At 37.2% G+C, this 26,434-nt stretch overlaps 1 protein-coding gene across 1 annotated transcript in view; it reads left to right on the top strand.

Annotated features, from left to right (window-relative positions):
* Window positions 1-26,434, top strand: part of TENM3 (teneurin transmembrane protein 3) — a 437,141-nt gene that overhangs the window by 21,042 nt on the left and 389,665 nt on the right. The window contains exon 2 of the mRNA XM_045552462.1: window positions 304-582. Coding sequence (XP_045408418.1) covers window positions 304-582 — 279 coding nt within the window. The remainder of the gene's footprint in view (window positions 1-303; window positions 583-26,434) is intronic.

Raw genomic sequence — 26,434 nt, 5'->3', positions numbered from 1 at the left:
TGCTTTCTGCGGGTTGAGTTCTCACGGTTGGTGCCGCCTGACTTGCACATCTCTCAGGAGGTGCTTATGGTCTTAAACAGGTAACAAAGGAGCTCTAAGCTGGGGCCAGCTTCCCATTACTGCACGCACCTGACCATATGCCATGCAAAGCTAATGTAAACACCTGGTGCTGATAGCCGAACAGCTTGAATGCTTGAGTGTTTATTTCAGGGAAACTTTCTTTAAAAATATTAAAAAAAAAAAACAAAAACCTAACCCTAAACATATACTCACCAGTTGTTATCTTTTTTTCCCCCTAATTAGGACAGAATTTTACCCTAAGGCAGTTAGGAGTTTGTGAACCAGCAACTCGAAGAGGACTGGCATTTTGTGCGGAAATGGGGCTCCCCCACAGAGGTTACTCTATCAGTGCAGGGTCAGATGCTGATACTGAAAATGAAGCAGTGATGTCCCCAGAGCATGCCATGAGACTTTGGGGCAGGGGGGTCAAATCGGGCCGCAGCTCCTGCCTGTCAAGTCGGTCCAACTCAGCCCTCACCCTGACAGATACGGAGCACGAAAACAAGTCCGACAGTGAGAACGGTAAGTTTCATTTTTTGTTTTATAATGTTGGCATTCAGTGCTTCTGTTTTGGTTGACTCTAGGGGCATGTTTTCCTTCCTTTCGTCCTTCCTCCCATCATTCTTTCTCTTTCTTCTTCTTTTCTTTTTGTTTTAATGCAGTGGAATCCAAGAAATGTCCTTGAATGATGCTTTTTTTTTCCTGGAAAAAAAAAATCAATATTTGACGTCAGATTGTTAAATTAGTCAAGCAGTCTATGATGTGTTAGCTATAATTTTGAAAAACAGTTTAATCATATACAGGGAAAAAAATAGATTAGCTTTGACTTATCTTGGACAATGTCACCTGTTATCCTGTGTGGAGTAGGAAAGCAAGTGTTGATAACATTTACCCCAGAGCCATCTTGCAATCAAAGATGTCTTTGTAGATTCCTCTTGAAGATATCTCAAAGAAGTTGCAGAATCTTAGAATGGATGAGTGAGCACACAGAATAGTTTATTAACAGGGCTCAAGTGATTGAAGAACAAATTTGATCATGCTTTAGACTTACTGGTTGATGAGAGCAATTGAAATCTTGGTAAAGATGGAGAGTGTGGCCTTTGATGTGCTTTGGGGACTGGATTACTGTGCAATTAAATCCACACACAAAAATTGGATTTTAGGATATCCAAATAGCAGCTTTATATATTGTAAGGAAAAGGTCTTTATAAATTATCAGAACTTTTTTCCTCTTGCCAATGCGGGATAATTAAAAAAAAAACAGTTCATTTATATGCAATAATAAATTTTAAAGAAAACTTAATTTTTAGTCAGTACTGCTTCTAAGAAGAATTGGGGCATTGGGCCAATGCACCAGACAACAAAAAATCATTTCTACTTCCACTTGTAATATTAACAGTGCATTTGCTACTTCAGTCTTGTTATTGATGCTATGCATATCCGATGCATCAAAAAGCAAAAAGAAAATTAAACTGGAAGAATTGCATGACATTTGAAAAGAAAAATGCTTGTTTTATCAATGATATTTCAATTTTATTATTTATTGGGCAACTTTGTCAGCTTTGCTCTGTAATAAGAAAGCAGATCTATTGTTAGCTTTCAGTTGTAGCGAAGTCTCAGTATGAAGTGGTTCCTGGTCCTTCTCACTGTTTATTAGAAATGTTTCCTTTCTATTCATGAAAAAGTCTAAGTTAAACCAACGCAAAAAATTTCTTATCTTATGTAGAATACTTTAGTGCATTAAACCAAAGTCAAGACCAATTAATAACAGGTACTCAATATTTTCATTTTGGAAGTGTCAGCTCTTGGTGGAGACTGGCATTATTCCAGGCCAAAGAATAAACAAGGACAGTTATTTTTGACAAAATGAGTCTTAGGATCAGGCAGACAACACTTCTCTCAGCTAATCCATTCACTGCAGTGAACCTGTGTTTATATCAATTTTCAGAGTGGATTCCAAACTCACTAGCCTTAAATACATACAATATTGCTTCCTGTCCAGTTGCACTTCATATAACGCTCCTTGAGCAATTGCAGGTACAATGGCTATATTCAAATGTAGTGTTTGGCATTTGATTTGCTTAAACAATAACATTTGTGATGTTATAGAAAAGAATAGAAGGCAGCAGGATAACGCCATCAGTTCTGCTCATCTGCATCACAGATCATCCATATCTGTATCTATTAAATATTTTTCACATTCGGTCAGTTTGCCCTTTCTGCCCAACACCTCAGTAGCTTCTCTTTTTCTCTCTCTCATAAGAAGTATATCTTGTTATGGTATCTATAGTGGTAAAATAAAAACTAATTTTATTTTTTTAATTATATATCTGCTAGGACTATCTCACAGTGAATTCCCAAACACGTGCCATTTTTTTTTTCTTTTCCCGAAATAGAAGACTACAAACTTTATAACCTTTAGTTAACAAAATATAACATCCAAATATTTGGGAGGAGAGGAGGAAGACTTTTGAGATTCTCAGACCACTGCCCTTCTCCACTTGCATGGATTTTTTCCTAACTAGAGGAGGAACTGGTTTCCCCAGGAATCTCATAGCCTTGTTCTTTGGGTGATGTAAAGGCTTGAAAAGTTTCACGCTTTTATTTCTCCAAGTGGCAGTTAGGAAGCAGAATGAAGAGAGACAGGGAGAGTGTCAAGAGCCTTGCCTTGAAATTCAGAACATTCCCCAGCATTTGTTGAGAGTAAACAGGTCAGCCAAGTTAAGAGTATAAAGTGTCAAAAGCAATGTTTGTAGAGTTGGGCAAAGTGATGACTTAAACTTGTGTTTACTCTTTGCCCAAGGTTTGGTTGTGGCTGTTTTTTTAAACAACATTTTGATGGTCTAAGAATTCCCAATGAGAGCAGTTTTAAGGAAGGAAACAAGAGGAAATAAAGTAGATATGTTGTCTTAATGAATACTAGCTATTTCATATATTTAATGTATATGTCCATGGGAACATTTATTTGTTCTGAAATTTCAGTGATTACTCAAAAGGAACAAGATTTCATTTAAAGTAATTAATTGCATTAAGATATAGGGAAGTATAATTTTCTGAGGTATTTAGTAGACCTTATAATTTTGAATTGTGGTGTTAACAAGAACGTTGAGAATTTTTTCCTGATATAAAAAATTATAGGTTTTTTCCCCTTAAGTTGAGTTATAGTAAGAATTAAAATTTCAATCATACACAGGTTCTTGTAACATCTTTATAAACAATATTCTCAAAGCAAATACATATTTTTACTTTTCTTAGTACTTCTAGTCAAATAGTTCTAATATAAAATTACTAAAATAATTCAATTCTACTCTCCTCAGATATTTTAAATTGCTATATAACATTAAGGCTGTTGATTCTCTGGTTATATTTCCCTCTGACTCTTCATTTCTTTTCATTGCCTAATTTTATTCATTTTTGTACTAGTTTGAGGTGTGTCCTTGGAAGTTCTGTTATATCACTAAAGGTCAAAATAAGAAGGACATGGGTAAAATAACTCTCCAAAAGGAAGCTAATTTAAGAACCAGACACTGATTTGTTTTCATCTGGTTTAACAAGGGAATTTTCGTTGACTGTTTTCATCATTTGGAATAAGTGTGAATGAGGCTGTTTTACCCAGAAAAAAAAATGTTATTAAACATTTGTAAAATTATGCAAGCAAAGTGCCTGATGTTCTAGTTTTAACTTCAAAGAAGAATTTAGTCACTAAAAGGGATTAGATTTCATTTATTTATTGATAAGGAGGCCAACAGTTCAAGTTAAGAAGGCGCTAGGACTGCTGTGAGGCTAATGAAATTTTGATGGCCTGAGCATCTCACAAGAGTCAGAGAACATTCGGACCATGTCACACAGCTCCATGTTAGCAGAGGCTCAAAACAAGTGATAAGATATTTTCTTTTTGCAAAACTAACTCTTCACTAACCATGGGGGATTTGAAGTTAAAAAGGATTTCAAGAGAAAATTTTTTTACAATATAATGCGTTTCATATGGAATTCCAAATGTTAATATTGTTCCAAATTAGGAATATGGAAGAAGTTCTTTGTTGACACACATTGATTGTTGAGGTGTCATGGCAAGTCAACTGCCATGCACTAGGGCAAATGCTGGAGGGGCAGTGATTCATGACCACCTATTAACTGCAGTTCGAGTCAGCTGATGAGAAGTTACAAAATAAATGTGGTGGGACAGCTTTACCTAATCAGTGGTAAAATCACCAGTATCCTCTGGGTTATTTTAGTCTTCTTTTCTGTAGTTGATGTGTTGTTAAAAGACCACTGACTGAATTCCCATGATCAGCTTTGCAAGTCCTATGATCTGATCTCTATTCCAAATATCTATTTAAATGTCAGGAAGAAAGAACCTTTTACATTTTTTTCAAAACATCAATCTTTAAGCTTTAAAAAAAATGTTTGCATGGAGAATAACTCGGACTATAAAGAGATGTGCAGAAAACCCAAAGAAGGATGAGGACGTTGTGTGTATCAAGAAAATAAGAACCAGGCCGGGCGCGGTGGCTCATGCCTGTAATCCTAGCACACTGGGAGGCCGAGGCAGGTGGATTGCTTGAGCTCAGGAGTTCGAGACCAGCCTGAGCAAGAGCGAGACCCCGTCTCTGCTAAAAAAAAATAGAAAGAAATTATCTGGCCAACTAAAATATATATATATATATATATATAGAAAAAAAAAATTAGCCGGGCATGGTGGCGCATGCCTGTAGTCCCAGCTACTCGGGAGGCTGAGGCAGTAGGATCGTTTAAGCCCAGGAGTTTGAAGTTGCTATGAGCTAGGCTAATGCCACAGCACTCACTCTAGCCTGGGCAACAACAAAGCGAGACTCTGTCTCAAAAAAAAAAAAAAAAAAGAAAAGAAAAAGAAAATAAGAACCAGAAGTCATCGGGACAGTGAAGATATTTAGCAAAGAAATGTAAGTGGGAAAAGATATACTAAAGTTAGTTTTGTGATATAAATACATAAATAAAAATGTTTGCATGTGCATCGTTTTCTAGAAAAAGCTGAGCATATATTATCCCTTGTCATCCAGCAGGGGGTTATGGTGAAAGGTGCCTGGATTCAGATTCACACTGATCGGGGTTCAAATTCTTTCATTCATCCCCTGAGACTGTTTCCTCCTGAATCACCCAGAGTGGGAGTTCTCAACTTTTCTGTCTCTGTCTGTGACTTCGTCAGTTGCACTGCTAGTCCCAGCGCTGTGGTGCTCTCCTGTTGGGGGTCCCTCACCTTGCTCCTTCCCCCCACCTCTTCTACCTCTTAGTGCCCCGTGGAGAAAGATGCCCCTGGATGTCAGGCAGGCAGGGGGAATTGGCACTGCTCTCCCACCTCATCATGACTCATTGAGGGCAGCGATTGAGAGCACGTTGTCTGGAGGCAGCCCCCTGGTTTTGTAGGGTAAGTCACATAACCCTCCCATGCTACAGTTTCCACGTGGGTAAAATAGGGATAACAGTAAATAGTCTACAGTCCTGTGAGTATAGGGCTGTTGTGAGGATTACATGAGCTCTGGTGTGTATTGTGCTTAGAACAAACAGTGTCTGGCCACTAGTGAGTTCCAGTAAGTGTGTGCTCTTATTCACGTTCATGAAAGGTGAAAAATTATGTCTCTCCCTTAAGTGGTTATGAAGATTAAGTTGAATCAACAATATCAAGTACCTACATAGTTTTGGCCCACAATAAATGTTCCCTCTTCCCCCTCTCTCTGCTTTCTTAACCGCACCCTCCCCCAGCCTTAGTCAAGTGTTTGTACTTTTGGCAAGATGAGGGAGAACTAATGGTCTCCTCCAGAGAAGGCTCAGATAATTTGCACAGTCTGGAATTTCTGTCACCATTTATTGACTCTCTTATTTTCCTCCAAAACCCCACATCCTTTTTAATTTACTGTAATTAAATGAATGTACATTGAATGGTGCTGATAATTAGTCTGATGGCTGTAGACTTCAAAGACTTTACTATGCTCCTTCCCCTCCTGGCCAAAGGAAATTTCAAAAGTAGTGTTTCCCTCAAAGGCATGTTACTTAGACAGCAAGTCAATTAAAAGGCAATTTAACTGATGCTCATTAGTTCACACAATAAAATAAATCATTCCAGGAAGGCTTCGTTTCTCACCTGGGGTCTTAGCAGTGTACCTGTTGTAGGACCCCACTAAGGCCACACTAAGTGTGCATGATACTCAAGTGTTAAGGGCTAATTTGGCTAAAAAAGAAGGGTATAGCAGCAAAGTACAGTCTTTTTCTATGTTAGGGATGCTTGCTTCACACAGCTGAAAACACTTTTCAGGGAACCAATTTTACTTGTCTGTTTAAATAGTATTTAAAAGTCTATTTTTCTGTATGGAAAGATAAAGTCTCAAAGTTGAGTTACTGTATTTTAAAAGGAAAAAGGTATACCCCTTAAACCAACTTGATAAATGATTGTAGTAATACAGCTTACATCAGTCTCTCAACAGAGAACTCTAGCTATTTTGCAATCCAAATTTCCATGTCGGGCAGAATATGTTCTCTGGAAGAGTGGGAAGTGCAATTTCTTCTCTTTCTGAGCAACTGCATACAGGTGAGAGAGAGGAAACAGAAGGATTTGAGCTCTTCTATTACGAATTAGATTGTAGAAGAGTTTGGGAGAAAATGCTAGTGGCCTTGGAGTACGTCGTTGTCAGTACTTGTGATGCTTCTAGGACAACACATGATACTCTTTCTCTCCTGGCTCGTTTCACGAGGAGATAATATTTGAGTTTTCTGAAGAAAATTTGAAGAGAGGTGTACTTTGTTGCCTCACTAAACCAACCTTTCTTTCAGCCTACTTTGGAAATTGATTTTAGGAATTAAGATGGAATTTCATTGCTGTAAGAAATACATGGTATTTCAGTGTTATTCTAATTTTATGGGATTCTATTACACCTACTAAACTGTAACTTGAATATAAATTCCACTACGGGCCTTCTTCTGACATGTAATGGTCAATGCTGGCAAGGTCTGCTGTTGTAAATTATATTTTATGTTTTAGGTGTTCTGGGCTGTCAAAAATAGCCAAAGTTATATGTTGGTGTGCTTACTAAATCAAACTCAGAATTTCAGTCCTGCTTTACAAAATACAGTTGAATAGTTTCTAATATGTAAAAATAGTTACAATGCCTTGATAATGTATACATTGATAGTTTTAATAGCAACTTGTCATTCTTTGAGCAAAAGCATCCGTATTTTACTTAAGGATGAAATATTTTCACTTCTTGGATAGGTACAAGTCATTCTTGAGCACAGTGTTATGATTTAAATAAAATTCTAAAAAATATTTAGTTTTGTGAAACTAGAATTATGGCTACTATAAAGTCCACTACTATTATTATGTACTTAAGTGTTTCTGTATATTTACATTTTTCCATTCTAAGAGGACTTTTGGAAAACTTGGCAGTTTGCTACTCTTCACATGGATATTACTATTTCTATTAAACTCAACTTGCATTCTAAGTATTTTTGTTTAAAGTGTGTAGAATGTATGCTATCTCCATTTAGATTCTCAATTCTCTTTAGTTGTAGAGTTGAAGTGAAAGTGAAGCATACTATGCACGTATCAAAACTGATGATGTATGCTATTTTGATTCTTCAATGTGTTTTTGATATCCTTGAAAAATCACAGTGGTAGCAGTAAAATTCTTTTAATTAATGAATTGAACAGCAGTGAGTGCTGAATCAGGTTTATTGATGTAATTATCACTGAAATAGAAAAATAAGTGTTAGAGCCATAGAACCTTAGTTTATTTGCCATTCTGAGTGTACTCGAGTGTTTGAAGAGCAACTAATTTTTTGTGTTATTTAAAGAATATTATATTCTTCTCAAGTCATAATCTGTTTATTAACATTACATACACATACAATTTTATATGTTACATTATTTACTGAATCGTTTCAATGACAAGTTCACCATATTAAAATTTTCTTATATTTATCAGCTGACTTAAGATAGTTTTCCATAATAAATAGACTGTATATAACTAAATGTCAAAGCTATTTGAATGCATATTAAAATGGATAGAAAGGCATATAAACTTGAGAAAAGAGCAATTAAAAACGTCTCATTACTACTATTGCCTTGACTTTAAATATTATTATTTTAAGTTGCACAGAAGCTGAAAACTGCATAAAGTTTGGATGTGACTTATTAAATGGATTTCATACTTAGTAAATCAACTAAATCTTTATTCAGTGAATACAAATGCTGAGTATTGTACCAGGTGCTGGAAAACAAAAATGAGTAATGTGTGGTGCCTGACCTTAGACGCTCACAGGCCAGTTGGGCAAACAGGCAAGTAGACACGGAATTAGGTTTTAATATGGTAAATGTTGTTACAACACAATATGCAAAATCAGTGTCAGCACAGAGCAGATTGTTGCTGAGGGAGCATGGAGCAGGAGGGGAGAGAATGTTTCATAACAAAGGAAGGAAGTGGCCTGTGACTCACACCTGTAATCCCAGTGCTTTGGGAAGCTAAGGTGGAAAAACTGCATGAGGCCAGGAGTTCGAGACCAGCCTGGGCAACAAATGAGACCTCATCTTTACAAAAAATTGAAAAATTAGCTGCAGTGAGCTATGATCACGCCACTACCCTCCGGCCTAGGGGGGAAAAAAGAAAAAAAAATGGAAGGAAGTCACATTGGAACAGAGGCTTAAAGGATGTGTAGAAAAAATTCAAGACATTGACAAAGTAGCAGAAGAGACATGTAAAATCCCTGGGGACTTCTCTGAAAGCCACAACTGGTTTGGTGCCTGGAACACAGGAGAGTTGAGGCTGGATAAGAAGCCCCAGAACACACCGAAAGGGCCATCATGGTGATGCTAAGGGATTTGCACTTTTTCCTGTGGTAATGGGGAGGTTCCGAGGGATTTTAATGCAGAGGGATAGTAAGCTCATGTTTATGTTACAAAGTACCCAGAAAGCAGTGCAGAATGTCAACTGTCTTTCCCAAAAGAGAGCAAGCCCTGCGGGGACATGGCCTTGTTCACCATAGTATGCCTGTGCTCACCTCACCCAATACCGGAACCTAGAAATGAAGTTTTTGTTGAATGGATAAATAATAGACTTAGAGGTCAAACTTGGAAGCAAATTGGTCAAATAGGTAGGACTAATTATCAAAGGTAATTGGGAATTATCAAGGTGGGAAATATAAAAGTTGAACCAAGAACCAGGAAGGAAAGAGAGACCCATTCAGATAGGATCAAGATTTGGTGATTAATTCATTGCATGGGGTCAGGGAGAAGGGAGACATTTAAAGAAAGACTGTCTTCTCCAACATGAGAGACTGGGTGAATGATGACATAATCCAAGTTAGAGGTTAAAGGATTTTGTTTGTGGTAAAGTTAGCAATCCAGATAAGGACAGAGTGTTTGAGGTGTCTGTAGGGCACTGAAATTCAGTAATTTATCAGGCAATTAGGTATAGGTAGGAAATTCAATTAGATTTTATTTAGAAATATTTACTCTATGATCTATATGATTGCTTTAAGGTCATGGGGCAGAATTAAACCTCTCCCGAAAAGCAAATAGAATGAGAAAAGAAGAGAACTGAAGATAGAAGCCTGAGACCCCAATGTTTAGCATGAGGGTATAGATGAAGCACCAATAGGAGAAACAGAAAGGGACCTCCCATGCAGGCAAAAAGAAACAAAAGATTCATTCACAGAAGACAAGAGAGACAGGGTGTGAGCCACAGAGTCAAAAACTTCAACAAGTCTGCCATGTAAAAGGCCAGAGGCATCCTTTGGACTAAACAGGAAGATATTCGTTTCCATGTGGTGGGTGTGGCAGTGGTTGAGGATTGAACAGAAGCCTAAAATGTGGCACCAGCCAGGGGGGATTATTCTTTCCAAAGCTCAGCTAAGAAACAAGGAGGACAGCTAGTCTGCGGACTTCCGGGGAATCCAGCCCCAGGGATATTTTTATACTGGAAGACATTTTGGCATCTTGGTGAGGAGAGGGAAGGGGTGATATGGTAGGAGAAGGTGAAGGTGGAAGAGATTAAGATTCTCTGAGGAATTAGGAGTGAGGGAGCCTGGGAATATAAACTCACGTGACTGTGGATTCCTCCCAATTTTTTACCTTTTAAGGTGCTTTTCATCTTACAACTTTGTGTGCACCATTAGTTTGGTATTTGCTATAGAAAAGGTTTACTAAAAAACGTATATTTCTGTCTAATATTGATTGAAATTATAACAAGTGAAGTCAGGGTAGTATAATTTGATAATATTTGATGGAACTGAGAGTATGTTGCTACCAAATGTTTTGGGGGGGAAAGTACATTCTTGCCCAAAATTGATGTTTTGTTTAAAATAGGTCTATAAATCTATACAACTGTAGTTATACATCCAGAGTCTAAGGAAAACAGGTATTTACCAAGGCTTTGGAACCAGGACTACAGATTATTCTTAGTATTAATCCAGGGATACAGGTAACTTCTTATTCTCTTTCCTTGATCCTTGATATGTGTGTGTGTGTGATATATGTGTGTATAGGTTTATATATACACATATATGTATATATGTGTGTATTTGTATGTGTATCATGTTTGCCCTAAGGATCGAATTAATAGCTAACCTTAGTAAATGCTACATGGTTTTGCACTAGCTATCTTAAATGCCTTTTCATTGCTTAAAAACAAAATGCATGTTTATAAACATAAAATCATATAATCAGATTTGATTTTTTTAATGAACACTCATGAGCCAAACTCAAACATTATTTTTTTTTAAAAAAATATACAAAAGGGAACCAAAGATCCTCGTTACAAGTGATATGTCCAAGAGAAATAGAAATAGGCTATAAAAAGCCAGAGTGGTAGTTATTATTTGCATATTGCAAATTTAGAAAATTTTGACCTTGTAAAAGAATTATTTAGAATAAACTGGTTAATATCAAAGTAATTAGTATGAGGAGGCTTGCCTTTCCAACTGGTGTATATAGGAGTGTTAAAGTTCACAAAGAGAGAACTTAAAATTTTGACATACAGCAGATGGAGATTCCTAGGGGATTTGAAAGTGCTTGAATGAAATGTCAGTTGCTGCAGAAAACAAGTACAAAATATTCCCTTATAATGGACTGCGTCTCATTTACTCTGACTGGAGTACCATTGTATGGATGGCAGGGTAAGAAATGTGCCTATAGGTGAACCAAATTTTTCCAATAAACCTTTTAAGGAATTTAAGGTTTCAGATAATCATAAGAATTTTGTAAGCATTTATTCATTATTTCTAATGTACTGTCTTAATAACCCAAGTAAAATGATGAGGTATGACACACATGATAAGAATGGAATTTTAGATCAAACTTAAGAATAAATTATTATGAGTGTTTAAATTCATTCCCTTAATTTATCTATTTTAATTACTTAGCATTACATGTTCATTGAACAACACAGAGAAGTAGATGGATAATATTAACTAGCTTCTATTTTGGTATTTACACTTTTATTCTTAATCTGTATGTGGATATTTTTAATCAAAATTACTATTTCTGTTTTAACTTAAGTTTCCCCATGTTGTTAGATATTTTTCTAAAACATAATCCTTTTTTTTATGCTATGAGTTATAATATAATTTATCTGCTACTTTCCGACATCCAAGTTTGAATTTTGACTATTATAAATTATACAGTAATAACTATCTCAGTGGCCAGATCTTTGCCCCTAATTCTGTCATTACCTCAGGAAAAATTCTTGAAATTGGAATTTCAGAGCCAAAGGGTATGTACGATCCAAGGCTTTTGATACACCCTGTCAAAATGCCCTGCAGAAAAGCTTGTATCAATTTATACTCCCACCAACAGTATAAAAAAGTGCCTTTTTCCATGAGCCATTGACAAGGAGTATTGCCATGCTTTAAATTTTTGGCAATTTGACAGATGAAACATAGTGTCTTACCATTGTTGTAATTTATATTCATTTGATTAATGGGTTGATTCTATTTTCATATGTATATGTACCATTTGTATTTCTTCTTTTGTTAATTGTCAATTCTTGCCTCTGTCCATTATTCTGTCGGGGTATATGAAGAAATGGGTCATCCAGGACATAAGGAAAACTGAAGGCAGAGGTGGAATTCCAGGACATCAGGACATTTTTTCCCCTTTGTACACATGTGGCCTTGATGAGACAGGTTTGGTTGCAGGAAGACCTTTTTTGTATAAATGTGGGCCTTCTGCTCAGAGATACATGTGTAAGTTCCACAGTAGTGAAGAAGGTGTTGTACCCTACAAGTGTACACGAGCTGGGCCCAGGGCAAATTTACGGTCCTAGAGTCTAGCAGGATACTGTGTTGCTTCAATAGCTGCACACTCTTTCCTGGTGATTCTAGGTGCCAAGAAAATCTTTATTTACTCCAGTTCAGAGTAGCTAATTCATTTCCATAAAGTTTCTGTATCCTTATTAAATAAACAAAACTCTTAAAGCAGGTGATAATAGCATTGGGAGATAGATCTCTTTCCACCTCCCTTTTCCATAGCCTGTTGGAAAAGACACTGGATATAGATATAAATGCAGTCGTGCATCGCCTAACAATGGGAATATGTCCTTCAAAATGCATCATTAGGTGATTTCCTCATGGTAGGAACATCCCAGAGTGAACTCACAGAAACCTAGATGGATGGCATAGCCTACTACACCCCTGGGCTATAGGCTACAGACCTGCACAGCATGTGACTATGCTGAATACTGAAGCCAATTGTAACACAATGGTATTTGTGTATCTAAACACATCTAAACATAGAAAAGGTAAAGTAAAACTATGCTACTATAATCCTATGGGACTACTGTCATATATGTGGTCTGTTATTCGATAGATGACTATATAGATATAGATTTTTTTCTTATTAAGTTGTAGTGGTTTTTATAGGATAAGAATCTCGTTAACCCATTGTCTTCTTTGTAAATATTTAGATCTTAATCTTGTGTAAATATTTTCCTTAGTTTGACTTTGCTTAAGGTATTTTTGGTACAAGGAATTTTTTAGAAACTTTAAAAAATAGTCGAATCAATGATATTATTTACTTGGGGTTTCTTTTATGCTTAGAAATCTTGACATCACCCTAGAGCAAATACTCATTTATATTTTTTTCCTGTTTTTAAATTTTTTTTTACATTTAATCCATCTGAATTTTTTGATATAATATGTGATGTAGGAATTTAAATTTATTTTTTCACACCGTTCACCGTTCACTTTTGTAAATGTCATTTAATTTAACTAGGAGGTATTTCACATTGTCTAATAAATATATATATACACTAATCTACTTAAATTTCAGCAATGTGACATTAATAAAACTTTGTGCTCTTGAATCTCTGCAAAGAAGTGGGGTAGTATATATGAAACAGCATATATAAATAGCCATTTTTAGATACTAAGTTCAGGTTTGGTAGTTTCTGATAGATTTAGAATGTTAACTAAAAATAAATATTTTCGGGAATACACAGTTAGCCAATAGTGGTGTAATATGTAACCTTTAGGCATTGTAAAAAAATGTAGTTGTAGAAAAATACACTTAAATAGGCTTAGGGAAGTTACATATAATGTCAGAAGCAGTTATCAAGATCTATTTTTCATTAAAAAACAAAGCATTAACCTTGCAAAAAGTCAGGGTATCTTTAGGACATATTTCGTGAACATCCCTATAGTAGATATTTTGAGAGTTATTTTTAAATATCTTTAAAATACATCCTTTGCTGTCAATCTTATAGGCTTGTAGATAACAGGACTTCATAAAGAGGAAACAATTAGAAGCCAAAGCAACTTGATGAAATACCTTGTTAAATTGCACATTGAGAAGAGAAAAGCAATAAGGATTCAGAAAAGGAAAGATTTTACAGAATGTATAAGTTGAGCAGGACTTTTGGAAGATGGCAAAATATGTTTAAATGCAGCAGAAGAATAGCTCACGCTTATAGTTGGAACATCTTGAGGAAATGTTTGGAAGCAAAAAGGAGAAATGATTGTGGTAAGGAGGCCACCCAGTCTGGAGGAATCCTCTTGGCAAGCAATGGAAGTTACAGTTGACAGTTAAATGGAATTCCTCACAAAAAGCTGTAGACCTCAGGCTGAAATGGGGGTAGTGTCTGCCCAGTTTATGTCCTAAAGCAGAGTTGAGACATGATGAATGATGAATGGACTATTGCAAGGTGAGCTTGGAATTGGTGAGCCATGATGCATTATGAACCAGGAAGGTGTTATGTCATGAATAGAGAGGAAGAAAGAAGTTGTAGTAGTGTTGACAGGGCTTTGAATGTGACAGAAGAAAAGGAAGGAGCCAAAGATGACTTCAAGCTTTTGAATGTAGAACCTGGAAAATTGTTGCTGTAATGGGGGGAGGGGAGGGGAAAAGATTATAAAAAGATAGTTAAAATAGACTGTCATCTGCACAATTATATAAAGTCGTAGTACAGAAGAGTTCACACTGTAGTTTGTGAAATAGGATACAGTATATAAAAGATGTTTTCCAAAACCAAAAATAAATATGATTTAAAGGAAAACATAATGGTTTTATTAAAGAATAAGTTGGACAATGAACAATGAAATATCTAGCTCAGACTCAAAATAGGAAAAGCTGTTTTTCTGTTTCCTGAGTCATCCCTTAGAACAGGGCATTCAGTGATCACTCAGTATCCAGCGGAAATACTACATGATAATCTTCCAGTTAACTCCCATATACCTGTGCTCCAATACCCTAAGGTGTGCTAATTCACTACTAGAGTAAGACCTTAGCGACTGAGGAGCAGAGTTTGAGAATATTTTATCTCCATACATTTTAGTTACTACCTGCCAAATGTCAAAACAGTTGCAACATAAAATAGATTTCCTGTACTCTTGACTTTGTGTTTATCTTCACCACAGCCATAATGAGCGTTTTGCCACTGATACACTCTCCATGAGAACTTCCTGAGAACACAAGAATCCGAGTCAGGGTGGTGCAAGGAAGTGGGCTGCAAGATTAACAGCAGAGCATTTTCCCCTTCCCCCTGTGAGTCTCAATCCTGATTAAGATTTTAGATCAAGACTGTTGAGTTGTGTAGATGGCTTGTTAAAGGCACAGCGGATGCCCTGACCCTCTGCCAGTGGACCCTTGGATCCTGTAAAGACAGGCCTAAGAGTCTGGTATCTCTTTTTTTTTTTTTTTTTTGAGACAGAGTGTCACTTTGTTGCCCGGGCTAGAGTGAGTGCCGTGGCATCAGCCTCGCTCACAGCAACCTCAGACTCCTGGGCTTAAGCGATCCTCCTGCCTCAGCCTCCCAAGTAGCTGGGACTACAGGCATGTGCCACCATGCCCGGCTAATTTTTTCTATATATATTTTTAGTTGTCCAGATAGTTTTTATTTCTATTTTTAGTAGAGACGGGGTCTCGCTCAGGCTGGTCTCGAACTCCTGACCTCGAGCGATCCACCCGCCTCGGCCTCCCAGAGGGCTAGGATTACAGGCGTGAGCCACCGCGCCCGGCCAAGTCTGGTATCTCTTAATGGTCAACATTTACATCTTTAAGGATCTTCATGTTAACTTCCTGGTTTCACCATTAGTGGATTGACTGCTTTTACTATTTTATCTCAAAATCAAGAGATTGGTGCAGGGGATCAGAAGAGCTATATATTTTCACCTGTCTGTCCCCAAATCGATCTATAAAATTGATGAAAAAGGATCAGTTTGGAGGTAAAAGTTTGTACATTAAAGGATAAAAATATTGCCCATATATACCCATGAGTCCTGGTTACTTCCCCTATATTTCAAGCAGTTTGCACTGAATGTGCGGCTCATTGGTGGCTGCCAGCTGCCAGGGAAGATTTCTTTTCCTGAAGAAATATCAGAAAGGAGTGAGAACTTAGGTTGACCCCTTTCTATGAGATGTGTTTCTTATCCTCTTTTAATTAGAAATTTTCCCTGATAAAAATCCTCTTCCTTCTACCAGTGGTGGTTCTGCTACTCAGACCCCTGGGGAACAGTTTGTGTTCTTTTCAAAATCCCTTGACTTCCCATAGCCAGTGTCATTACTGTACAGAAGCACTTTGAAAACATTTTGTAACAGTGATCTTTTCAATGATAATTGCTATGGATTTTAGATATGAATGTCATTTTTATTGTTCTTTAAGAAAACCATTATGTGAGAATCCGTATGGCAGAGAAGTTGATAGAGCTAGAAGCAGAGATATTTGGATTTTGTCGAGCACTTGTTACATTTAATCTTTACAACCACCCTCTGAGGTTAGTATTATTATCTATATTTTATAGAGGAAAGAAAACTTGAGGCTTAGAGAATCTAAATACCTTGCTCAGGTCACACAGATAGCAAATGACAAAGCCAGGAGTTAAAGCCAGTCTAATTCCAAAACCTACTATAATACGCTGCCTATTCTTGCATAGAATCTATTGGTATCTAGACAGTAGCAGAATGTGGTCCCCTCAGATCACTTACTTTTCAATGAGAAGGAAAAAGCCTTTTAAGTTTATATGTTCTCCATGTCATCATGAGCTTCTGTGTAGTTGTAGTTTGTTTCACACCTCTTAGTTTAAGATGAAATCCTACTAAATTCAGAAAAGTTTCATAGGCACAGTGGTAAGAGCACTTTAATTAGAAGTTAAGAGATCTGGTTTCTTATCCTGGTTCTATCATGAATTCATTGTTTTATTTTGGCCAATTTTCCCTGGAGTCTTTGGGTCTAAGTTTCTTCAGACTGTGGCTTCTTATTAATTTTTTAAATCTGCATTAGTTTATCTTCGGTTAAGATTACAAAGCTAATTTTGCAAAGTTTTCTCTTGAGGATTTCCCTCAAAGGAAGAAAGTCATGTTGGATCAGGACGTGAAGCATAAAAATCTGATAAACCACTTAAAGTGGCAAGAAAAGTTGGACTCATCTTTTCGTATCAATCAAACATAACCCAAGTTCCCTTTGCTTCTGTGTGTGTGTCTCTTATAAGTATCACATCCACAAATAATGGAACTATGACCCTTGAACTAATATGCTATCCACTGTTGCCTACAAAATGTTGTTATTTTTTATTTTGTTTTGACTAAAATTTCATCTATATTACTCAGTTATTTCAGATTGCTAAAATAAATTTATTTTAGTGCTAAGAATTTCATCTAACATTAAGAATTATATGGCATTTTATTATATAAATTTAGAAAACTTGCTTAGTAATAATATTCAGGAAGAAATTTTTTAGTGAATACCTTACCATACCTAGCAAACAGGTACTATGTTTAATGGATTAATACAAAAATAAATGACATTACCTAAATATTTCAATCAATCTTTTTAAAAAAATACTCAAGCGCGTTTTAACAAGCAAAAAGAGTAAATAAAGTTTTCTCTTCCCTTTTCATTCTTTCACTTTTCAAAGAGAAAGCTTTAGTGTGGAACATACTATTTTATTTAACCATGGTCATACCTGATTTCCATACGTGAATTATTCCTACCCCAAATATCCCATGTATTATTATCTGGTCTTTCTTGAGATACTAGGGTCTCTGGAAACACAATGTGGTTCAGTTTATCGTTTCACTTTAAGAATATCGTGCAATTATCTGCTTCTTTCTATGGGAAATGATCTCTGCAAATCAATTCTGCTTTCTGTTGTAAAGGACCTGCCAGATAATTGAATATCATAATCATAAGTCTGGCCTGGACCTTGTGAAAAATTAGTTCTATTCTCTGTAAGGAAGCCTAGAGAGACACAATTGAACTAGATAGCATGGTTTTTCTGAATTTGCCTGTTTGTGTTTAATTGAAATTTTTTTCCTGCTTTTTGTCCTAAGTTCTTAGTATGGAGTAAAGACATTTTGGTCCTCAGCTTCATGTCATACTCCTCGTACTTGAAAAACAAGTTATCTTTCATTCCTCACAACTAATTAGACCCAGTATTCATTCCTTGATAAATTGACCACACCTCTTAGCCCTAATCATTTTCATTATTCACATTTTTCCCAATTTAGCATGTCTCCTTATTAATAGTTTTCTGAGGACCTCAAAAATTCTCCCCTTCAGACACACACACACACACACACACACACACACACACACACACACGCGCGCGCGCGCGCGCGCGCGCGCGCACTTCCTTATATTTTACTGCATTCTTGATTTATATACCCAGCATCTCTCTTGCCTTTTTAATGATAGTAACACCACGTTTGTGTTCAACACTATTTTTAGTGTCTATGATGTATATCAATACTATGTTGAAAAGTGTGGTGTCTGCTCTCAAATACGTCTTCAATGGTTAAATCCCCTTTTGTGACTTGTTTATTCTATTCTGACCTAAGCTTTACAGTGTTGTTTCTGTAACCATTAAAAAGATCCATTACTTGTTACTTTTCCTTTCCTCCTTTCTCCTGCTTCTTAATAGGTTTCTTTGTAATTTCAACTTTGGATGTCTTTAGAGTTTTCCATAAAATTCTTATTTTCTAGATCACTATAGATGACTAGATCAAGATTTTCTGATAAGTCCCTTTCCACATCCTCTTATCAATGTAATACAATTACTTTGTAATGTCAAGTTTCTACCCATCTTGTCATTATCAGATTTCCCCTCTCATGTCACCATTTTAAGTATCTTTGTAACTGAGGTATTCCAATACGTGACTCTTTCAACCTGCAGTTTTTATTAGGCCAGTATAGGCAATAAATATCTATTTGAAGGGATGACTTAGTAGCTTTCAAATCTTATTTTCTACACCCTAAAAGTCAATGTAACTTTAAAGAGATCTAGGATTAAAACAGATCACAATATGTGAGCTGATGAAAGGCTGTTCCACAAATATAATATTTCAGTTTATATCTGTTTTAAAAATAGACCTTGGAATATCTTATTTTAGTTTGCAGCGTAAGGTGTTATGTAGGTAAATTATGCAAACTCTCATTAATGAAAATAACTTGTTATCCTTTGCAACTATACTTCCAGTTAGAAAACTGCTGTTGGGGAATAGAATGGTAGCTGTCTTTTAGTAGCCTACTTATATTTTCCTAAAGGGTATAAATCATCAGGAATAAATTCTATTCTGTCATTGTAGCCAGTAATTGGTGACAGTTTCTTGTCACTATGGGATTATAAATAACAGCAATATATGTACTGTCAACAGATTCATTATGTTATGAAAAACATAAACCAGTAGTCTGTTTCTTTTAACTGTGGTTTGCATATTTTCCATATTAAGTATGACACTGACATCTTTTTAAAAAAATACTTGACAGAGCAGTCTTTGTTATTAGTAACTTCTAATTGTTTTTATACTTTAAATATAATTGTTTCTGTTTCTTCCATAGTTTACCTGGAATATATATTCTTCCAAGAATATTTTGTTTGCAAACAGATATTTGACAACTGATCGATTAAACAGATAGTTGATTTTAGTAGTGAAACATAGGAGGCTATAAGCATTTGTGATGCATCTTAACAGAGCTCAAGTTGCAAGAGTAGTGATAAATACACAGTCCTCGCAAGTTTTGTTTGCATAGTAGATAGTGGTGACCTGTCCCATGCTGAAGGGAAAAATGATCCATTCAAAAGGAACATAAACATGGACCAGATTCCATAATTGCTTGCTTCATTGATTATGAAGGTAATATGTCACTTTCTATTATGAGTGTCCTGACCATAGCACATACCTGTCACCTCTTTGACCTATCTATAAAGGAGGGTAACATCTCTCACTTTCGGTGGCTGCCATTGCTTCTTAGAGAAGAGGTTTTATTTTTCTTTGCCTCTTCAAAATTAAGACAGAAAAGCCCCTGCTGGGTTATAGAGAGAGCCTGACAAGCAAGCTTTTATTTGACCCCTATCTTCCTGGACTAGTTTATCAACCTTTCCCTGGAAGTCTCTGAGCCAAGACTTGGAGGGCATTCTTGTCTGTTCACTGGAGTCATTTTGGGGAGCTCTTGGAATCATGCCTTCCCTGTTGAGAGGATGTCTTCTAAGCCTCTCTCTTTGGTTCTTTCTTTCCAGCTATATAACATTTTTGAACTTTATTTCATATTTCCCCACTTTATGAAAACACTATTATCCCAGTTTTCCTTACTTTGTTTTTCATTTATTCATTTATTCAACAAATACAACCAAGGCATTGTTTCTGACTCTTCAGGGGCCACAATGCTGAAAAACAAAACCTACCAGGCTGTATAGTATATAGTATTTTATGGAACTAGAGTCACTTGTGTGTTTCAGACCTCTGTTTTTGTTGCATGCTTTGACTCTTAATATTTCTGCATTAATTTCTCTGTCTGGGAAATACATCATTCAGATGTCCTTTTCTTCCTCTAAAGGTTAGCCCTTTAGCAAAGTGTTTTGTTACTAATGGAGTCATCACAATCTATTTTGTTTTACAGTCTAAATCTAAATTATATTTGATTTTGAATTCCGCTTTCTTTGTTGGCCACCTGACACTTCTTTGATAGCCTTTCTATTTCTTTTGCTACTTAAAATCATATTGCCTTCTAAAGCTGCAAATATGAGTTGTAAACTAAACATATTCTCTCTCTCGTGATGGAAATTTTTAAGAGAAGGTGTTAAAACATAAACCATTATACAAATTTTAAAACATTAGGAAATCACATGATATCTTGCATTATATATTTTTCATCATGGCACTCGGCATAATTTGCCAAAGTGGGGCTCAATTTTCTATTTTTCCTTCCCACTTACCATTTCCAAATCACTTCCAAAATTTCAAGCTTATTACTTTGTCTTGCTTCCCTACACGAAATCTTTCCATTGCCATATACTTACATCAAATTCAAACTATTTATTTCCAAACGGTTTTTAGTCCCAAGTATATAAGGAGTGTATATATTACTTCATTCAAATTTCTGTTTTTCTTTTGTCCTTTCATTACATCTATTATAGAAATCTTTATTCCTTTCTTCCTCTTCTCTTGATTTTGGCTTCATAAACACCTGTTCACCAGTAAAGATGGGACAGGAGTTGAGTCGACCTTCTCAGAAAGACTTAAATTCCCTCACCTTATATTTCCTGCTATTTTTAAATTTAATTTCATTTATTTTTTATTTTTTATTTTTTTGAGAGAGGATCTTATTCTGTCACCTGGCTAGAGGGCAATGGCGTCATCATAGCTCACTGTAACCTCAAATCCTGGGCTCATATCCATGTAACCAAAAACATTTGTACCCCTGTAATATTTTGAAATAAAAAAAAGAGAGAGAGGAAAATAAAACCTGAAAAACTACTGGGCTCAATTGTTTCTCCTGCCTTAGCCTCCCAAGTAGCTGGGATGACAGGTATGCGCCACCACACCTGGCAAATCTTTCTATTTTTTTTTTTTTTTTTTGTAGAGACAGGATGTTGCTCTTGCTCAAGATGGTCCCAAACTCCTGACCTTAAGTGATCCTCCTGCCTCGGCCTCCCAAAGTGCTAGCATTACAGGCCTGAGCCACCACACTCAGCCCCTTTTCTGCTCTTTGAACACCACATAATCTTATCCTCTTTTTCTTTCCCAGAGATTCCTGATGAAGACATTATAATAGACTCTGCTTTATCATTTGCTCTCTTATGAATAACCATGTGCTTGCTTGCCTCTCTGCCTTTGGTCAGACCATGCTGACAATCTGCAATACCCTTCTTGCTACTTTTGGCTGATCAAAATTCTTCCAGTCTTTCAAGGCTCAGCTTACGTACCTCTTCCTTTTAACCCAAATGGCAAGAAGGTGGTGTACCTCCAAATCCCAGTAGTGTTTATTTTCCTTAGTGCTTCCAATTGCATTCAGCATTTACCACCCTATTTTCAAGTTAACTGTGTATCTGTCTTATTTTCCTACACTAGATCATAAATATCTAAAAAGGAGGAACTAGATTTCTAAGTCTATGATTGAGTAGCAAAAGAGCCACACCCAAAGTAGGTGCCCAGTTAAATTTTTTCAACAACTGAATGAATGAAATGTTCATTGAACTAGACATAATGTCAGAAAATGATGGGAGGAATCAATGGAAATACTTAGCCTTATGCAGACATTTTTGTTTTCTTGGTGGAAAAATAGACATTTGTATACTCTGACCTTTTGTTAACATATCATATAAAGAGTTTCATGTTCTAAATGCTTTTTAAAACCACATTTGTAAAAGGGAGAATGAACCCATTGACTTCCATGACATACTGTTTTAATTAGAATTCAGACCACTTGTGCATCCCTTATTATGATTTCTTCTTATTTGCATTCACTAGATTTTCTTGCCTAAATGATTTATACACTTGTGTAACTTAAAATTTTGAACATGAAATTTATGGCATCTCATCACTATATATTAAAATTATTGAGTACTTTAAGATGTCATATGTTCTTATATATACAATTTATGTTAAAAATTTCTTTTAGCAAGGTTTACACTGTTATTTGGAGTACTTTTAAAATCAATATTATGGAATACTGTACGGAGAAAAAGTATTTCTAAAAGTACTCCCTTGTGTTCCCATTAATTTGTTTATTATCAAGGTCTTCATTAGGAATATAGTTGCTAATGTAAGCCTGTAATAAACAGAGTATAATTGAATTTTCAATATTTTGTCACCTGGGAGTAATTTTCTTACAAGACCTCTGCTCCGTCTTCTGACTAATTGTCAACAGTTACTCAGTATCACCACATTAATGTCACCAAACATTGCAAAAATATCTACCTGATTGCATTATATTTAAAGATATTCATTTCAGGCCCTTGATATTTTCTCTTTAAATTATTTACCTCAATTTTAAATATCCTTTAAAATGCAATAAATGTAATGAGCTGACATGTTTTGAAAATATGAATTCAGACATAAACGAAGATTTGTTTGGCTTGAAGCTAAAGACAGTCACGCTGGGAGTTCCCAAGCACTGGGCCAGCAACATGGTAGAGCAGGGAGGTGGCTGGACCAGGGTCAGTGCCCTGAAAGCAGAGCGGTGGACCTCGGACCCTTTCCTTCACTGAATTGGGGTTGTTTTTTGGTCAAGCTACTTTTCCTTTCTGTGAACTTAGCTGGGATGAGTCAGATAATTATATTATGCTGAATGATACTCTAAAATTATATTATCAAAAATAAATGAAGACAATAACAGTAGAAAATGCCTAGACATAGGGAGATTGAAAAATATGAAAATCTTTGTTTTTATTGGCACCGTATAGTCAGAATCGAGCTTTTCGCTAATCCAGAATACAACATATCAACCTTGGAATACTCCAGGTTTATGCCTGTTGTCCCAGTGTAATCAACACTGTCTCCTTTCACTCTTAAAAATGTCTTGGTTTGATCATTAAATTAAATGGCCACCTAACCTATAACACATTTTTAGTTTAGTACCTCCTCTGTTTCCCAGACAGCTTGCTAATGATCCATACAATAAGATTAAAACAATTGTGTTCCGATTCAGGAATCCTACAGTTGACCTACTTTGCAAAAATTCTCAAACTCTCTCTGTTCAACAATCAAATTTTGAAGCTGGCTACAAGCACATTAAGTCACGATTATTTTTTAATCCAAGTATTTTAATTGTATGCTTGTTTATGATATACCATACATAAAAAAATCTCATATATATATTTTAATATATAAAACAAATCATGTATCTATACATCATGATATATGTGTATATGATTTTTAAATTTTAATTTGGAAGAGAATTTCCCGAAGAGAATTCTGCGCAGTGTGAAAGTCAGAGAGCCTGGTGGTGCTAGCATGTTATTGCACACTCTCACGTGTGTGCTCACTTAGTTGATCACAACAGCAAAGTTTGAGTGGGTGTTTTATCGTATGATCATAGAGAAGCCAATCTCTGTATGTGAGTCAAATCGAGTAAATTTGGTAGAAATGAAAAACTGTGATTTCAGATGGCGTGCTTGCTTCCTTTCAAGCAGATATTGTTGGATGCCCGTGAATGTCAAAGCACTGTGCTGGGTTGTAGGGAGGAGCCAGAGAGAAGGCAGTTAGTTCTCTTGGGGGAATGGCAGTTTGGAAGTGGAAGTGGGAGTAGCTAACACTGACTGAGTACCTACTCTGTGCGAATTTTGTTCTCACTTCTCACTAGCAGTGAACCTGGGTTACTGTGATTCCTGTTTGCACAGAGAGATTTATCTCTGTCTTTCTTAAGGCATCGTGCAGACGACTGGGGATGTGGTGATGAAGCACACAGACTTGTGCCCTGTCCTTCTGGGGGCTTGCAAGCCTAGTGGGAGAAACAAACCCTGCATAGGTCAACCACGAAAACATGTAAGCACACCACAGGCGAGGAAAGGCACTGGCTTCAGACAGAGGGAGCACCCAGGCTGGAGGAGAAGGAGACTTCTTTGGATTTGGTTGTCAGGGAAGTCTTCTCTGAAGAAGGGACAAGTTTAAAGCTGAGACTTGGGGGATCAGAATGAGCAAGTCAGATAACACAGTGGGTGGGCGAGGTTCCAGGGGAGGGAAAGCACCGGGAGAGGCTGGAAGCAGGTCTGGGGGAGGGGTGGCCCAGCGCTCAGGGAGAAGAAGACGGGGCAGAACTCAGGAAATAATGTGGGAAGGGAAAGTTGGGCTTCCTAGAGTTTGGATTCTAAAGGATTTTGAATTTTTAAAAAATTATTTTGGACTGCAGAAGTGTTTTTTCTCCCAAAATTGCAATGGGAAGCCATGAAAGAGTTTCAGACAGGGAGAGAAAACTTGCCTGAGATCCCAGAGCTAAAAATTCGAAGAGTTGGGATTGAACTCAGGCCAGTCTGACTTAAGAGCTCAGCTCCACATACTGAAACAATTTCCCCTGAGACTCTACAAATAACAGTACCTGGCGGAAGGTACGTACCATTGCTAGGTTCACACAAAGCAAATTGGTGGTTCTAAGCAGGAAGAGCCAGCATAGGGTTTAAACTTTCCTAAAAACGTAAGGGAGGAGGTGGCACATGTCCAGAGACTAGAGGGGTGTTTCAGGAAAAGGGACGAGCATAAAAATGGGGCAGAGGGAGTGGATTGTTTTGGAGGAGAAGTGAGTAGTCCAAGTCCCCTGAGTGTATGCCAACCATAGGGAGCGGCAGGGAAATTGCAAAGGTAGGTTGAAGGAAGACCGAACAGGGCTTTTCATGCCTGTCTGAGACCTTCGTGTGTAATTCAGTAACTAGTAAAGAATCACTGAAGGTGTCTGAGAAGAATGACATGAACAGACATGCTTTAAAAAAATTACCATCTGAGAGTGTGCAGTGTAGTGGTTAAGGAAAAAGAACCTGAACCAATGAGAGATTGGAAAGAAGTTTGCATAGCTGGAGGGTGTCATGGTAGAGTCCCGCTCGGGAGCTCTGGAGTCGGACTGCCTGGCCCTGTGTCCAGGTCCTCCACTCGCTGGCTCTGTGGCCCTACGTAGATTCCTTCATCTCTTGGTATTTCTGTTTCCTCATCTATCAATGGGGTTCCTAACAGAACCTACTTCACAGGGTTGTCGAGCAGAGAAAAGTAGTTGACCAATGAAAAGTACTTAGCAGACTGCTTGGTGTGCAGTCAGTACACAGTGCACGCTGGCTGTTTCAAAGGAAGAACTAGTGCAGTTGTTTCCCCCAAGAGCTAGTTAAGGTTCAACTAGAGTAGAGGCAAAGTGAGAGAAAGCTGTGTGAAGGAGTGATGTTAGACCAGAAGCTCCGTGAGGACAGGCACCATGTCCACGTCGCCTCCTGTGAAATGGCCAGGGGCTAGTACAGTGCCCGGCATTGAGTACGCATGCAGTAAATGTTCATGGATTTGGATTGAGTTAATAAATGATGTGTAATACATGTGCATGTGCCCTGCTGTGAATAAATCATGCTTGCTTATAGCATACACATATGCTGATGTTGATGGGGATCGGTTTTGATAATACAACATCAAGCATCTTCAGCTACCTATAAAAACAAAGAATAGAGGGAAAGATATTCAAAATTATCACTCAAAATGTCTCCTGACTGTGAGAATGTATGCAGCTCACAAAAACTCACCGGTTTCCCGAAATTTGACTAAGGCCACATCTTGCTTTCCCATTTCAACAAGGGGGTGATTAGTTTACCAGTGACGCCACCAAGGTTAACCCAGGCTTTGGCTGACATCCCAGAGGAATTTAGTAAAATCTTCTTGAAAGTCTCTACCGCACACCCTCTTTGCCTTCGCGACCTCATATTGAACCTCCTCTTGTCTGTCCCCAGGAGCGTGGAGGAAGTTGAGGAGAGGGCGGCCTGGCTTATAGGACGGGCAGCTGCGGTCCTGGCCTCTGTGCCAGCAAAGGGCTGGTGCTGACCAGAAGTCTTCTCGTGCTTGAGCCTTTCCTCTCACGTGGCCTCCCGGAGGGAGCGGTGTGCTCTGACCAGGGACGAGAGCAGACAGCTGTAAGAAGGCCCGATCAGGGCTGAGCCCAGCAGGTGCTTTTGACAG

Source organism: Lemur catta, chromosome 5 (genome assembly GCF_020740605.2).
Source record: "Lemur catta isolate mLemCat1 chromosome 5, mLemCat1.pri, whole genome shotgun sequence".
Lineage (NCBI taxonomy): Eukaryota > Metazoa > Chordata > Mammalia > Primates > Lemuridae > Lemur > Lemur catta.
Note: the sequence above shows the minus strand (reverse complement) of the source record. Positions and strands in the feature narration are given on the sequence as shown.